General features: G+C 39.7%; 1 protein-coding gene across 3 annotated transcripts in view; it reads left to right on the forward strand.

The window, feature by feature from the left end:
• Positions 1–16,371, forward strand: part of thada (THADA armadillo repeat containing) — a 112,355-nt gene that overhangs the window by 30,243 nt on the left and 65,741 nt on the right. For all 3 annotated transcript variants that reach the window (XM_079635711.1, XM_079635709.1, XM_079635710.1), the window contains exons 23-27: positions 956–1,088; positions 2,954–3,076; positions 3,180–3,302; positions 5,618–5,709; positions 15,476–15,565. In XM_079635711.1, coding sequence (XP_079491837.1) covers positions 956–1,088; positions 2,954–3,076; positions 3,180–3,302; positions 5,618–5,709; positions 15,476–15,565 — 561 coding nt within the window. The remainder of the gene's footprint in view (positions 1–955; positions 1,089–2,953; positions 3,077–3,179; positions 3,303–5,617; positions 5,710–15,475; positions 15,566–16,371) is intronic.

The following is a 16,371-nucleotide window of genomic DNA, read 5'->3' on the forward strand; positions in this document are numbered from 1 at the left end:
ATTATTGCTCATACTTTGGAATAGGGATTTGAATAAACTCTTAACCTGAAGTATTAAACTTTGTTGTGTATCTCGTCCCATTCTGTTTGTGCTACAGACATGAATGATTCCTCAAATCATGCAGCTTTTTGAGATTTATTTTCTTAATCACAGCCTTGTGAATAAGAAATTGGCTGAAAAATAATTGTACTGTAACATTTGCTTTAGTCACGACTCGTTTTCAAAAGTAAGATTTGTTTAAATGTTTTTTTTTTTAATGTCACATGATCTTTCAAAAATCATTTTTATATGCTGATTTGGTGCTTAGGAAACATTTCTTATTTTTATCAATATTATGTTGTGCTGCTTTGTTTTTTTTGTAAACTGTGATGCAATCTTTCAGGATTCTTTGAATAGGACGTTCATAAGAACAGAATTGATTTGAAATATAAATATTTTGTAGGATTTTATACATATATACTGTCACTTTTGGTCGATTGAATACATCCATGAATAAACAGTATTTTTGCTTCCAAACTTTTGTACGGTAGTGTATATCCCATAGCTAATAGGACCTAAAAGTGATGTGTAATTCTCATACTGTTGTATCTGTTGTTGTCAAGATCCAGTGTAGGACCATATGACACTTTCAGGGTCCACGAAGAATCAGTGTTTATCTTCACAACTTTTCTGCTCTAATGTAACTTGGCTCTAGCTTGACGGTTTCCTCAAATGACTGTTCAAATTCAATTATTTTATAGTCTCTACTTGGATGTGATTTGATTTTCAGATTGCTTTGAAAACCGTGGATAATATCACATCTGAGAATAAGTAAACAAAAAAGTCTTAGAGAAACTGGGAACCACATAAACTTGGAGGACCACAGTCATGGGAGCCAATGTCTTGTTCATAATTCCACAACAAGCTATTATGTGGGTTTGTCTTTAATCTCTCTCTCGTGTGTTTTCTTTCTCAGGAGTGGGAGTGCTACACTCCAGCAGCTGCCAGCACACTGGCTGAAGGAGGTTCTTGAGGAAGTAAAATCCAGTGACCCCTCCTCTAAACTGTGTGCGACCCGCCGCAGTGCAGGAATACCCTTCTATATCCAGGTTAGTACTCTATCTACAGCAATGACCAATTTCGTCCCCCAAAATGAACACCTTACATTCCCAATAAATACATAAATACAATTTATCCATGTGTACACTTAACAATTATTTGTATATAAATAACTTGTATCCTCTACATATCCACTACCCAATTTAAGTTATCAAGACAATTTCATACAACTTAATTAAAACAAAATATTTAAATTAACTAAAAATGTTTTTGAGATTTGATTACAGGTCCCCTGAATTGCTTTCTAGATTGTATGTTTAGTTTCACCATCCACTTTATTAGGTTTACCTATTCAACTGCTCATTAACACAATCAGCCAATTGCATGGCATCAACTTGTTGCATTTAGCCATGTAGACATGGTCAAGACAATCTGCTGAAGTTCAGACTGAGCATCAGAATAAGAAAGTAAGGTGATTTAAGTGACGTGCCATTTAAGTTCAGAAACTGCTGATCTACTGGGATTTTCACTCACAACCATCTCTATGGCTCAGAGAATGATTAGAAAAAGAGGAACTATACAGTGAGCGTCAGTTCTGTGGGCAAAAATGCCTTGTTGATGCCAGAGGTCAGAGGAGAATTTCCAGACCTGTTAGAGCAAAAGTAACTCAAACAACCACTTGTTACAACCAAGGTCTGCAGAAGAGTCTCTCTGAACTCACAACACGTCAAACCTTCAGGCAAATGGACACTCCTGTCAGCTGAGAACAGGAAATTGAGGCTACACCAAGGCCTCGACAAAATCGGACCATAGATGATTGGAAAAATGTTGCCTGGTCTCATGAGTCTCGATTCCTGCTGCAACATTCAGATGTTACGATCAGAATTTGGCTTAAACAACATGAAAGCATGGATCCATCCTGCCTTGTATCAACGGTTCATGCTGTGCTGGTGATGTAAGAAAATGGCACACTTTGGTAAGAACCAATTGAGCATTGTTTAAATGCCACAGCCTACCTGAGTGTTGTTGCTGACCATGTCCAGCCACAGTGTCCCCATAAAAGTAGCATGCATTCTGATTTGACTGGTTATACTGAGGTTGCATTGCAAAACATCAGACCTGTATCTGATTAAGGACCACATATGGAAGTGGCCCAAATTGGATTCGAAAAAGATCAGATTCCATATGGTTCACACTGTTATGAACAAAACAGATCTCAGAGTCTTGTATGAGAAAAATATTTGATTTGGGCCATTACTTCCTGCAGTCTGAGTGTAGCCTAACATTTACCACTAATGTGTGTAAAGTTCTGATGTATAGCACCCTCAAAACATTTGTTCTTTTACAAATATGCAATAATCTGACAATCTCTGAAGATTTCACAGTTTCATTAGTTTTATCTGAACATCTGTGAATCGGTAATTGATTCCTTATAGTTTTTATGATGGAGATCTTCCCCAGTGGACAGTCCTCTGAAAGGTCAAAATAGCTGAATACTGAAGTCAAGGAAAAATGGGTTTTGGATCTGAAACACAAGACAATGAGAGGGTTTTAGGGAAGAATAAGACACAGCGAGGATGGATAAACTCAACACCTTGGCATGAGCACACATTCCTGCGGTATGTCCCGGAAAAGGTGGTCTTGCGCGATGAGTTCACACCCTTTGGCACAGGGACAAAAGAACTCCATAGACTATTCGGTTACATACCGTGAGTCATTTTTCCACTGTCATGCTGTCATTCACTGTCCCAGTCTCATAGGAATGTGCTGTCTTAAATACAGCTTAAAGGACGGTTCATCCAAAAATGAAAATTCTGTCATTTTGGCTCTTATGTCATCCCAAACCATGTCAAAGGTGTGGGAACTTGCCTGTTATTCTTCCATTGTAAGCGAAGTGTAATAAATCTCTGTGTAGGCCCTGCTGTCTTCTGAGCCTAAATCATCCAGCTGTGGACTCCTGAAGATGACCATGAGATCTCTGACGGCATTGGCAATGCCACCTAATGATGGAGCTACTGAAAGCAGCACTGTGCCACAGGTGGACACACACAAAACAAATATCTTCATCTCTGAGGAAACTATGAATAGGATCAGACGTTTAATGGGTCTTTTTTTAATGGATTGTTTTTATGCACATACAGGTCCATGCTCTGAACATCCTGAGGGCGTTGTATCGAGATACGCGTCTGGGGGAGAACATTGTGCCGTTTGTGTCAGAGGGCATGCAAGCTGCTATCCTAGGTTTCACTTCTCCTGTGTGGGCCGTGAGTGTATACTACTACTAATAATAATAATCCCTTTTCTGATTTCCTGTCTATGTCAGTTTCTTCACCAACAAAAAAGAAGTTCCATGCCTCTTTGGTTAAAGGTGTTATGAACTGCATTATTTTATTATTTTCTAATGTTTCCTGGGGTGCACTTGTATTGTTAATATGCTTTTTACATAAAAAATGGTCATACTTGTTTATTGTTCCTACCAGCCGTTTGTTGTAGTCCTTAAAAATCGATTTCTGTACAAGAAAATATCATTGAACTTTGAGCGCCGTAACTTTGCAGATGTTGTTTATGCTCAAACAGCAACATTACACACTAATTAAAGTTAAAAAAGTAAAATCATAATCAACCACCCCTTTAATAATATGCTACTTTTTTAAGTGTCATGTAAATAACATGGTTTTTGGATATGGTAATAATTCAGTACCAAGCATGTATATTTATAAGTTAACCTTATTTGTTTCTACGATGATAATGATAACTAGCCAAAATGTAGCATACTCCCTCTGAACCAGTTGGATCGTGGTTTGATATTTTGTATCTAATATAATGACATTTGTTTAACTTTAACCATCCAGATATACATCCATGCATTGCACACACTAAAACATATTTCACTTTTTTTATGAGAAAAATGTATATTTAAGGTATATAATTTCTTTATAAAGAGAATATTGTGTATAGTTATACACTAGGTATATAGAGTCACTTGTCTCTTTTGCCTTTCTCACACTCATTTCTTCACTGTTTCTCACGTACTCCACCCTGTCAGACCATAGCAGTTGCTGAGACACTGACAGGTTAATAATTAAAGTGAAGGAGAACACAAGGGACAGGGGCAGTACGTGCGGTCACACACACACACAGCTGTGCGGTGGTCCTGGCCGGTTGCCCTGGATTGCTTGCTTTGATCACCTCCACATGGGCGACACGGCTCCTACAGGTCATGGTGGCGACAACTCTAGGTCACATTCCTGTGCTCTCCTCCCTCATACCTGTCTATCTGCCTTTACGTCTCTTTCATACATCTCTCCTCACTTCATTTTCTTATCAGTTCATTCCTTTCGAGTCCTTTTTTCTCCTCCCATTTCTTCCATACTCTCAGGATGTCAAAAGATCTGCTTCTGTTGCCGTGTTCTCTCTTAATGGCAGAGCTCAAGCCAGCAGGCTTTACTGTGGAGAGTACAGTAAGCCTAATCCTTCCCACAATGCAGCAGTCAGACACAGAGAACAGTTTTCTTGTAGTCTGTGAGCAATGTTTCTTAAGCTGACATAAAAATGTAATCAAAGTTATGAGCTGGTAACACTGAGGTTTGAAGTTTGGTGTGTACAGCATTACTTTGGCCACATAAGATTGTGATTTGAAGGCCTTTTAGTGTTCTTAGAAATCAAGATGTCATCAGACCCTGCAAATCTGGCTGCTTATGTTAAGTTATAACTCCTATGACTGCGTGCCGTTTGCTTTGTTTTTCTTGTACACCCTTGAGCTGCAAGACCAATTTTTGCACTGTAATTGTCTCGAGGGCCATCATCATGTGTTCTGACTCACTACTTTCTCATGTCAAATACATGTCATGTATTAATCCCCCCCTGAGGTCCATTTAAATGGATAAGTCACATAAAAATGAAAATTGTCATCATTTGCTCACCCTCATGTTGTTCCAAAACTGTGAGCATTTCTCTCTTCTGCGGAATACAGAAGATCATTGAAGAACTTTGGAAGCCAAACAACATTGAAGCTCATTGACTTCCATTGTATGAACACAAAAATCACTGAGCCATTTTTCAGAATAATTTAATTTGTGCCAGAAGTTAACAGATTTGGATAACATAAGGAACATAAGGATAACACAAAAGAAGATATTTTGAAGAATGTTGGTGACCAGAGAGTTGATGGACCCCATTGACTTCTATAGTAGGAAAAAAAGATACCATGGAAGTCAATGGGGTCCTGTCTGGTCACCAACATTCTTCAAAATATCTTCTTTTGTGTTCAACAGAAGAAAGAAATTCATACAGGTTTGAAACCACTTGTAGGTGAGTAAATGATGACAGAATTTTAATTTTTTGGTGAACTATCCCTTTAACCAATATTCTTCCTATAAAGATGATCAGAGACATTAGATTATATAATTGTGACAGACTAATAAATAATTGCATATACCTTAGAAAAACTGCCTGTAGATATCAATGCACACCACATTTTTAAGATTTCAAGCACCAATTTGCCAAAGGTCAAAGGATATATCTACATGGAAGGAAGGTTTGCTCTGACATCAGTTTCTTCATCCTGTCCTCTTTTTAGGTGAGGAACTCCTCGACTCTCCTGTTCAGCACTCTGATTACACGGATATTCGGGGTGAAGAAGGGAAAAGATGAGCACTCCAAAAAGAACAGGTGGGACTTTTATGTTGTTTTATGTACCGTGAAACATTCTTATTTTTGGCAGACCTTTCCACTGAACAATTAAAGTTTGCTGAACTTGTATCAGTTAGTTGCACAAACTCCGATGGTCATAGTTCCCGCTCTGCACCAAAACAAGTGTGTAGAACTTAATATAGGGAACACTAATCATCCTAATGGTGACAAAACAAAACACACATTTTAATTATAATTAAAAATAATTAATTTTGAATAATGCAAAATTTGCATGTGCTCATAAGTCCCTATACTTTGACCAAAACATAAATTATTCAAGTTCAAGGGATTATGGTTGATCAGTGATCAAACTGAACATGCTCAGCAGCCTGTTAGTTTGACCCTCTTTACCAAACTCAGTTGTCAATTAAGTTATTGGTGTTTAATATTTTAAGTTGCTCATACTAAATGGCCTAAAAGTTTACTTAATTTAATATTTTTTTGTATTGGCAACTTTTTCCACATTAAATAGTTCATTCAACCTTCAAAATAGAGTTTGTCTGACAAAATATAAGATGTATTTTTTTGTGTTCCTGTCATTCGTGAATTAATACCTTCACTGTCCCTACAAAAAAGCTTCAGTTTGTGCTTTGCAACCCGTTGCACTCACGTAATTTGACTTATTTTCAAACGAGAAGCAATGTAAAGTCAGGACTTCATTTTATCCTTCCAAAGTGGCTGTAACATTGCAGAAAGGAGCCAGGTTGTTGTAGAGGAAAGGTTGAAAAGAGAGATTTGTGACATCAACCGAAAAGAAAAGGCTTTTCGATGCAAGGTGTCCATTGGAATACATTGTTTCGATTTTAAGGCTTGTCACAGCGTTCACTTGGCGTGAATAGATCTCGTTGATGAGCAACAGTTCTGAGTGACCCTGCTCTGTCAGGGGTTGTTCACTAGGGGTCACTGAAGCTCTATGCTTTTTCACCTTCGACTCTTTCATTCCACCCATTAATCTTTTCCGTATGTTGGCCTACGGTGCATGGACATCTTCCAGGCCCTTAAATGTTCTGGATGTTCCTCCTAACTCCCTTTTGGCCTTTATTTGTTTGTGTTCTATCCTCATCCCACGTTTGTCCACCCTTGCAAAGACTTACTCTTTTGCTCACAGTTTCAACTCTTCATATTGCTGATAACCTCAAACTCTGGACAGGCATTTTAGTTGACGCACAGAGGTTAACGCACTTCAACGCGTGTTTATCTGTTCCTTGGTAGAGGGAATGCTAACAACATCTTGCCTCAACACGCACAAACGTTGACACACTTCTGGCACTCATTCACACCCTCTAGATTGCTGCCGGGTTGACCGTGACCTCTGACCCCTGGCCACCACAGAACGGGGCGGGTGGGCCGTGATGGGACCTCCTGCTGCAGAGACTGTCCTGCGTCAGCTCCCTAATCTCATCCAAACCAGTGGAGCGTGAGCTGTTGCAAGAATGCCCTGATGCATTCTGGGGTTGAACGCAGAGAGGTCACGGATGGAGTGAGGAATGACTAAACAGGAGTGGCACTGACCTCGTTGAAGAACAATAATGGCTCACTCATGAGATCATGGTTTGTTATGATTAATCGGCGTGCTGATTGGACTTAATTGGAAAATCGAGCAGGCCATAATGACACAAGCCGATGCATTGGAATACCTCACACTTCAAAGAGCCCATGTGGTCCCAGGTCAGCTGACCGTGGCATTTCACTCCAAGATTACCAACGGATTTTCTAAAGAGACGCTGAATCTTAAGAGGTCACTGAAACTCAGTAGAGCTTTGTCATAATCGTACTGAAATAACGCTGACTCTTCGATCTGGCTCCTGCGCTCTGAACACCCATAGTCAGGATCGTTTACTTTCAGGATAACAGCTCAATGTGTTTGTCTTTAGATTTATGTGTTTATGGCAGACATCTTGATCCTGCGGGTCACTCAACTGTTGCTTAATGTTATTTTGTTTATTGCCTCTTCCTGTGTGCAAGTGTTTTTTGTGAGTCTAGGGATTTGTGTGCTGACAAACACTTATTAAACATTTTGACAGGCTGTTCTCTGTTATGACTTTTGGGTACTTTTTGATTTACAATCTGTGTGTGTGTACTTTAAAGGCTGTGTTCACAATAGCATACTATCATACTAATGATATTTCTGCAGTGTAGAATATGTATACTTGGCACAGTATGCAAACTATCTTTGTGTGTTTCACTGTAAACCTGAATAAGTTGGCAGAACTCAAGAACATTTAAGGCAGTCAATTGCCTCAACTTTAAGTTATGAAATTCAGTTTAAGCAAGCAGAACTAGCAGATTCTTATTTTGTACTTAAACATTTCAAGTTAAGAACAATTAAAATCTATAAGTACACTAATTCATACAAATCAAGCTGCATGCACCACTTGTGACCATGATGTTAACTATCCTAAAACCAACATTAACAGAAATTCTTCTAAATTACCATAACACACATTAATCACTACTAAATCTCTCACTTAACATTAATCTTGCACAAAAAAACCCATTATATTACACTTAATTTTAGCATTTACTCTCCCTTTCGAGTGCCATCGGCAAAGCATGCTGGGAAATAGGCAAAGCATGCTAGGAAATAGACATCCCAGCCGTTTCAGTTAAACTTAAGTTTGTCTAAATTAAAAGAAATCATTTCATAAAACTCAAAACAATGAAACCGTTCAGTTGACTTAAAATATATCAGTTCTGTGAACTTAAAAGAAAAAGAAAGTGCTAAATACTCAGAGTTAATTTGACTGAACTAATTAGTTTAATTTAAGTTTGTTCTACTCAAACCAATTAATTATTTTGAGTGTTAGGGTTTACAGTCTACCCCAGAAAACTGCCTGCCCATCTCACATACTTCTGTACTGCTTTGTAGTATTAGTAGTGCATATAAAATGTCGCTTCTTTAAAGAAAAATGGCCAATTCTTAAAAAAAGTGTTCTATTTAAAAGGAAATACTTTTTTAAATGTCAAATACTAGATGGCAGAGAGCATTAAGTGTAAGTTTACAGTATAAGCTACTTACACTACCATTCAAAAGTATGGACAAAAAATAAAATATGACTGACACCAAACATTTGAACAGTAGTGTGATTTGAAACACAACTACTTTATACATCAGAATACAATGTGTGCAACACTGCATCTCATAGTGCAATGCTTTCGACTTGACTTTTCATGTAATATCAGACGTACATTTTTAACATCTGCATTGACTCACCATTTTGATCAAATAATAACCGTACAGAAACATGCATAATGTTTTTACATAACATATTAAGCAACACATCATAATTAGGCCATGCTATATAGTTTTCACTGCTGTTTCAGATGTTCAGCGTTGCATAAACTTTTCAGGTTCATTTCTTAAAAAATAGTAGGCAGTGTACTGCACAGTAAGTAAAAACTCATTTCATTTTGAAAATAGACAGGGAAGTAAAAAATTACTGTGACCTTTTAAACTTAATCATGTACAAATACACGTATACATGAAATCAGACTCCTAAATACCCAAATCATAAATCACAAATAGTTGTACAGTTTTTAAAATCAGAATTTTAGTAGCACGCATTAATATAAGTGGTGTTTGCGTATTTTTCTTGGATTGATGTGCTGTTTAAGCATATGTTTTATATTAGCTTTTATGTTTTGCGTAACAAAAAAAAAAAAAAGATTAAATTGTTCCACTTCTTATCATTATAACAATGATTTTGGTCAAAACAAAGCACACAGAGTAATGTTTCCGTTGGTCTATTTGGACTTGATCAAAGGAGTCAAACCACAGTTTTAAAATTGATTGATACACATCTTAGTTAAACATAGAAGTGAAACAAAATGAAAGTCTCCAAACCATTATTTAAAAAAACTATTTTGATAAGTAATGACTTCAGTGGTGTGCAAGCTTGTAAACTAGACCAACAAAGTTGCTAGCCTCTGATATCATCACCATCTCGCCTACGTAATTTTGTTTCGACTCTTTAAACATTTACATGTTTTAGTAACTTGTTTCAGTACTTTCACAAAACCAAAAAAAAAAAAAAAAAACCATCAGATTATGATCAGAGATGTTTGCTTGTTCCTTAGACCTACATTGCCGGACCTCAGTCAGCTAGTACACAATAGGAAAAAAAAAAGTTTGTTTCCTGTTTTCATGAAGTTCTGAACGTACTATACATTACATACAGTAAACAAATTAGCTGAAGAAATACTGTATTGTGTTTTGTGTGTGTTCGCCGTTTGTGGTTATGACCTATGCAACACACTCAAGTGCATTACACATAATCTGCTAACTTATCAGTTACATACATTTGTGAATTTAAGTAATGACAAACGAAAAGCGGTTAAAGATGGTTTATGCTTGACATGCTGCATGTATGGACATCTTGGAAGTGTTTTGTCAGGAAGATACTAATCCATACTGAAAAAAATGCAGGGTTGTGTTGAGCTTAAGTGTAACCAGATTTGCCCACATCAGAGCTTGTTTGTCTGTGTGTCTGTCTGTCTGTCTGTCTGTCTGTCTGTCTGTCTGTCTGTCTGTCTGTGGCTGTGGCTGGCTAGCATGTGGCCATGTGACAGACGTAGATGACCCACCTTGTTACCATGACAGCGCCCTGGCCTAAGTTCAGACCAGACTGTGCATTAGTGGTTGAAACAGGATGTGGTGTGTTTGTGTGTGTGGATTTGACATAGCCGAAGTCACAACTGTGTTTGAAAAATTGGCTCTTGAGCTAAAGTTAGCCCTGTATGGGGCTGTTTCAGTTACATGAATAAGATGAAAAAAAAAAGAAAAGAAGAATTTATTGGAAGGCCTATCCTAAACACTGAGGCTTAGCTAAATAAAGATAGGTTTATGTGTGTCACACACGCATACACTTTCGCTGTCTGTCTTGCCCTCTCTTAACACATATGCATTTGTCTCGAGTGAGATTCCCAGCCACTGCGCTTTCTAAGGAATAAACAAACAGGGACTGTGAGCCGTGTGTCCCTGCAGTGCGCCATCAGAGGCCGAGCTAATGAGAGCTTTATAGAGCTGTAAAGAGCTCAGACTTTAGGAAGTGGTTTGCAAACCAGAGCTTTAAAGGTTGCAGTCTCTCCCTCCTCTCCATGTTACTTAGGCTCTTTTCCAAAATCTAGATTGCTGCCTACGTAGGCAGCACACTCCTGACACCAACGGTGTTCCAAAAAGGAAATACCCACCTGTGGCAGAATTGTCCGGAAATTGATCCCGTAATGCACTATGAAGATGTCATGATTTTCTTCTACACACCCCATAACATGCATATGTAAATGGAGGCGTGTTCTTAACCTCTCACATCTGTCTGTCAATGACAAGACTCAGAGCTACTGATCGTTATCGGCGGATAATCGCTTTAAAAAGTTTGATCGGAGGTTTCTATAAAGGCCGATCTCATGCTGATGATGCATAAAGATGGTCGCCTGCCATGACATGCTGCACTGTCTCAGTCTCTGTCTGGCGTGGGTAAAAATAATTATAGTGCTAAAAGGTGAGGTGCAATTCATATTTCTTTATTAAATAACTTTGAAAACTTTCTGTGAGATGTAATTGACTCGCATGAGTGAATCACTGCATGCTCTCCGTTTCCCTCTTAAAATGCGCAAATGGCTTCCCATCACCACGTCGCATCTACACTATAAGCGAGCTGCATGCTGCACAGTTTAAACCACTCAGCTCTTGCGCGCTCTAGTGCTCTCAAAGCGCACACACATAAGGCCGCCTCACAGACAGCTCGCGAGCACTGAATTGCGCTAAAATGGTCAAGTACACTAGCCTGGCTCCACCCTCCTACGTGCTTCCGATCAATTTTAATTTTCCTTCAGAACTACGTCTGGGATTCTGGTGTATTCTTGGGTTTTCTCTAGTCAATTTTTTACCGGTCCAATCAGCGAACAGACGGAGTGGCTGAGAACGATGCCGTTGAGGTCGTGCGCTAGCCCCTCATACGTCACGACCAAATGTAGTGATTGGTTATGGCAGATCCAGAGTGACTCTGGGAAGATCCAATAGTTTAAAACTTCAACAGATGACATGCCTTCAAGGAAGTTAACGCTCGTCTATGGAGAGAGGCCAGACTCTCTGTACAAATGAAATGTACAAGAGTCTGGTAGAACCAGGCTACAAGTACACACAAATGTATGTACAAAATTATAGTCTTGACTAGTATACACAGGAACGGTCGGTTTTGTCTTAAGTGAATAAGAAAGTTGTGTAACGGTTAAATTTTGTTCAGGGTGACGTAATTTTGTCATCTCGAGGGTCTGCTTAATTTTTTTATTTTTTAAGTGCTTAAGCAAGTGCATTACACTGGGACTGTGCGAAGCGAGCAAGCGGTTTCAGTTCTTTCGGAAGTTGAGCCTCTTGCTCGTGCTTGAGGGTGAGGCTCAACTTCCATAGGAATTAATTGAAAACGCAGCACCAGTGTACGTGCACCGCGAGAGACAGAACAAGCATGGGTTAATGCAGATGTATTTGGAGGTTATGTTTTGCTATTGGCTCACAGCTATAGCTTCTTGTTATTATTTTGCTTATTGTTTTGTATTTATTGTAGTTATGGCTGTGCTAGTCTCGCATAGCCAGACCTTCAGACTGATGGCAGAAGGTCTGGACTCTATCGCAGCTAGATTGGGCAAGGACCATCCAAGAGGACATTTGACTGACATCTAACACAACCAAGCACCGTTCGTTTTGTTTTCGCATCATGTTTAGGAGCGTGAAAATGTAAAGTCGATGTCCCTACAATAACAGGCCGGTGTGCATCTAATAAATTATTAATTCAAGAACGTTGTGCAAGTATCCTGCAACAATGGAGCCACAAACTTCACATACTTTTGAAAATCCAGCGTTTAGTTGATCCTGGCAAGCGCTCATTGTCACAGTTGTAAACACAACGGCTTTCTTCTTTCACGAGGGGGTTTGGCATCACAGCTGTTTGTTTCCAGGCGGACTGTTAAAGAAAATTACACTGACGTCTCCCGGACATCCTGTAGAATTCAACCAATCAGATGATGACTTTGAATTGAAAATCCTGAAGTGTTTCCAGTTAAGTGTGCCATATGAATCAGACGTTCAGCCAGCATTAAGCTTTGTATCAGTAGAAAACCTGTAGTATATTCGAATTACCATGCTCCCCCATTCCATTTCAAAATCGTCATTTTGCGTCATCGGAATATTTCCTGGCCAAAGGCTAAAAACTACAGCCAGTAGAAGGAGCTAGTGCCGCATGTGTTCAACCCGCCCATAGTGGGTGGGATCTCACTCACATAATGTAAAAATAGTGTCAGCCATCTTTTTTTGAAGCCAAGCTAACAGGCTCTTGCTCTGTGGAGAAAGCTAGTAGTAGGGGTGACCATGTGTCCTCTTTTTCCCGGACATGTCCAGCCAGGACTGCCCGGGCTCTTCCTCCCGACCGCCAAGCCAGTCTCGCACCTCCCCTGCAGCAGCTGCTCCGACCGCCACCCGCTCCCCCACCATCCGTGCATCGGACCCACGCACCAGACCTCGAGATCGCCCAAAATGTCCGGGACTTGGCTCCTACTTTACACAGTCGCCATTCACTACGCCTACATTATTACATTATTTGACACTGACACGTGCCCGCTTTGCAGGTCATGCATTCTGCTTCACAATGCTAAACACGCACATCAACCGATCACTTGTTTAGCGTTCATGTAAACACTACATTCAGATTCACCAATTGGAACTTAAACTGTCTTTATATACCAAAATATAATTAAAATGTAAGTACTTTGAAAAAGAGAGTATATAAATTGAGTGACTATGGTCTATTTAATCTTCAAAAAACACAGCTCATTAATTCCTACCGGGACGAAACAAGTGATTGGCTTGCGCGACTGTCACTCTCCGTCGCCATGACTACCGCCGCTATTACTGGCTCTGCCCACGTGCGCGCAGTCACGCACCCGTTTTTAGGTGGGAGTGAATGGAATTAATGAGCTGTGTTTATTGAAGATTAATAGTTTAATAGATTAATAGTCACTCAGTTTTTTTATACTCTCTATTTCAGAGTACTTGCATTTTAATTATGTATTGGTATATAAAGACAGTTTAAACAAATTTGAATAAAAGTTTTTTTAGACAATTCTGACCTACCCTACCTTTAATGAATGGCGACCGCAGAAACCAAAAGCGGAATCCCGGACATCCCGAAATCTGGCGCGCGAATCTGACGCTCGTGGCCACCCGCACGAGCCGCAACACAGCGAGGAACAGCCGCGGACGATGGAGAAACAAGAGGTGGCCGGAGCAGCCGCTGCAGCAGAGGAGCGAGACCTGCCCGGCGGTCAGGAGGAAGAGCCGGGGCAGACTTGTCACGGAAATTTACGATAAAACGGCGTCTTTTCAGTTCAACTAGTAGCCTATTTGTGTCAATTCTTCTGATACGGGCCTCTGTAACCGGTAGGCGTGGCCTCGTAGGGCAGCGAAGCAAGTGCATTCTGGGAGTTGTCTTTCAGTCTAGAAGTCACCGACTTCATAAATAATTTCACATTTTTACTACCTAAATGATCCAATTTAAATACAAATTCATCTTTCCAGCGGTGAAGTATCCCTTTTAAGCACTGGATCTGCGGACGTCCGCGGACCCTCCCGATGACAAATTAGTTGCAGCCCAATTTTTATGACCACATGGATAGTGTGCATACAACAGCGCATGTGGAAGGTGAATGCGGAAGTTGAATGTTGAGACAGAAGAGTACACTAGGTGGCAGTAGTCAACATTTTTGTTTTAGTTCTTGTTCTAAACTTTGCATGCCAACTCATTTTCAGGAGAAGTTGCTAGAGGCAGGTTGATTTGTTGCTAAATGAGGTTTTGGTGTAATTTCGTGATGACCTCATCATTACACAATGACGTAAAACCGTATCATTACGTAGAATACACAATCGATGTGTCCAAAACTATATACAGTAGTATGCAAAAAACCAGTAGGCAAAAGTACACGGATGACCTACTACTTCTGTTGAGATTATGAAGCGTGCTTGCGATGGACACTTTACTATCCCATGAAGCCACGAAAGAAGAGTGGTGAATGGTGGTAAAGCGATGTAGCTGACGCTGTAGGTCACGTGTGCATATTAGCATAAAATGTATGCATATTAGCATTTGAGTTAGCAACTATTCAAGAGTTGATAAAAGTCGCTGTATAAAAATAGCTATTTTATTTGTTAGCTATTATTTGTTGCTAAGTGCTTTTTGAAATAAAAAGTTGCTGGTGTAGTCTGAAAAGTTGCTAAATCTAGTAACAAAATTGCCAAGTTGGCATCACTGGATCCGCTACTTTTGGATTCCTATGGAAAATACTGGATTTCGTCTCTGAAAAATCAGAGAACGCCAGTAAATTTGACCAAGGATTTAAAGTTGATTGCTCAGTCCTCTCAATTGAGAGCTAAACTCCTCGCATTTATGCAAGCTATGGACACAAGATCTAACAGCTCAAAGTTTGTGCCATTAAATGTTTATTAGATATTCAAAGACTTGTTTAAAATGTGTATTTGTTGAATGCCGACAGTATGTGTAAAAGTGTCATAGCATTTGACTTTTAATTATTAGACAGAACTGTTAAACAGTAAACTAATGAAGACTGAGAAAGGGGGCTCCTGTGCATCTGCACTGTTAGATTAAAAGTCTCACTTGCGATACATTCAATTGTCATTTCTCATCTGAATGTGTAATACTGCATATACTGTCACTTTAATCTCTCTCTCTTTTCTTAACAGGATGACCGGCCGAGAGTTTTTCACTCGTTTTCCTGCCCTCTATCCTTTCCTTCTTAGTCAGCTACAGGAAGCTGCAGCCTCTGTGAACAGGTGAGAATGTCCCAACAAAAGACCCTGCAATGTGTGTGCGATTTGTGTCGGATGTTGTTAAAGAGTTGAATGATCCCAGCGTTCGCTAAATGGGTGCAGTTCTTCTCACCCTACTTTAATTTCTCGGAGGCCCTTATTTAAGAACGTTTAAGTGCCTCATCAAGTCTCTTTAGACCTATTAAGCATTCTTGACCACACTGATGGACAGATTCCTAGCTGAGATGCCTCAGATAAGTAAACCGCATGTGGGAGTATCAGCCATGTTGGATCCAGGCTGCACTCTGCACTGTGAGAACATGTTAGTCTCTTATCTCCCTCATTTAATTTCTCCACAGACTGATGAGCTACTCTTCCAAATAGCACTCGCATTGTGCAAGAGGCCCTTGAGCCAATATTATCTTAATATGTATCAAATTATTTTAATGCGTTTTCAGTCTGGCGTTCTCTGCTTTTAGCTAAGAGTGGTCTGACTCTTTCCCACGGCCTAGTCTTCGCATCCCGCTTGCCAAGCCAGTCGGACTCCGCAACGCTCGTATTTTATACCGCCAATAAATCATTTCTCATATAAATAAGGGTAGAGAGAAGTGCGAAAGAGGTTTTAAAATCCTCAGCGCCCTTGCGCCACCCACCTTTACCAAATACGAAGGGAGCATCATGGGATATCTAGGGGGGAGTATGTCATTTAATGTGATTGAGAAGTTTTTCCTATTGAAGTTCAATCCAGAACGTTTCTTTTATCTGGAAAGCAGGCTGTGGGATTTCTGGAATACGGTTCATCGACCTCCTTGCAATTTGTAATCCGGTTT

The sequence above is a fragment of the Phoxinus phoxinus genome (assembly GCF_949152265.1).
Source record: "Phoxinus phoxinus genome assembly, chromosome: 14".
Lineage (NCBI taxonomy): Eukaryota > Metazoa > Chordata > Actinopteri > Cypriniformes > Leuciscidae > Phoxinus > Phoxinus phoxinus.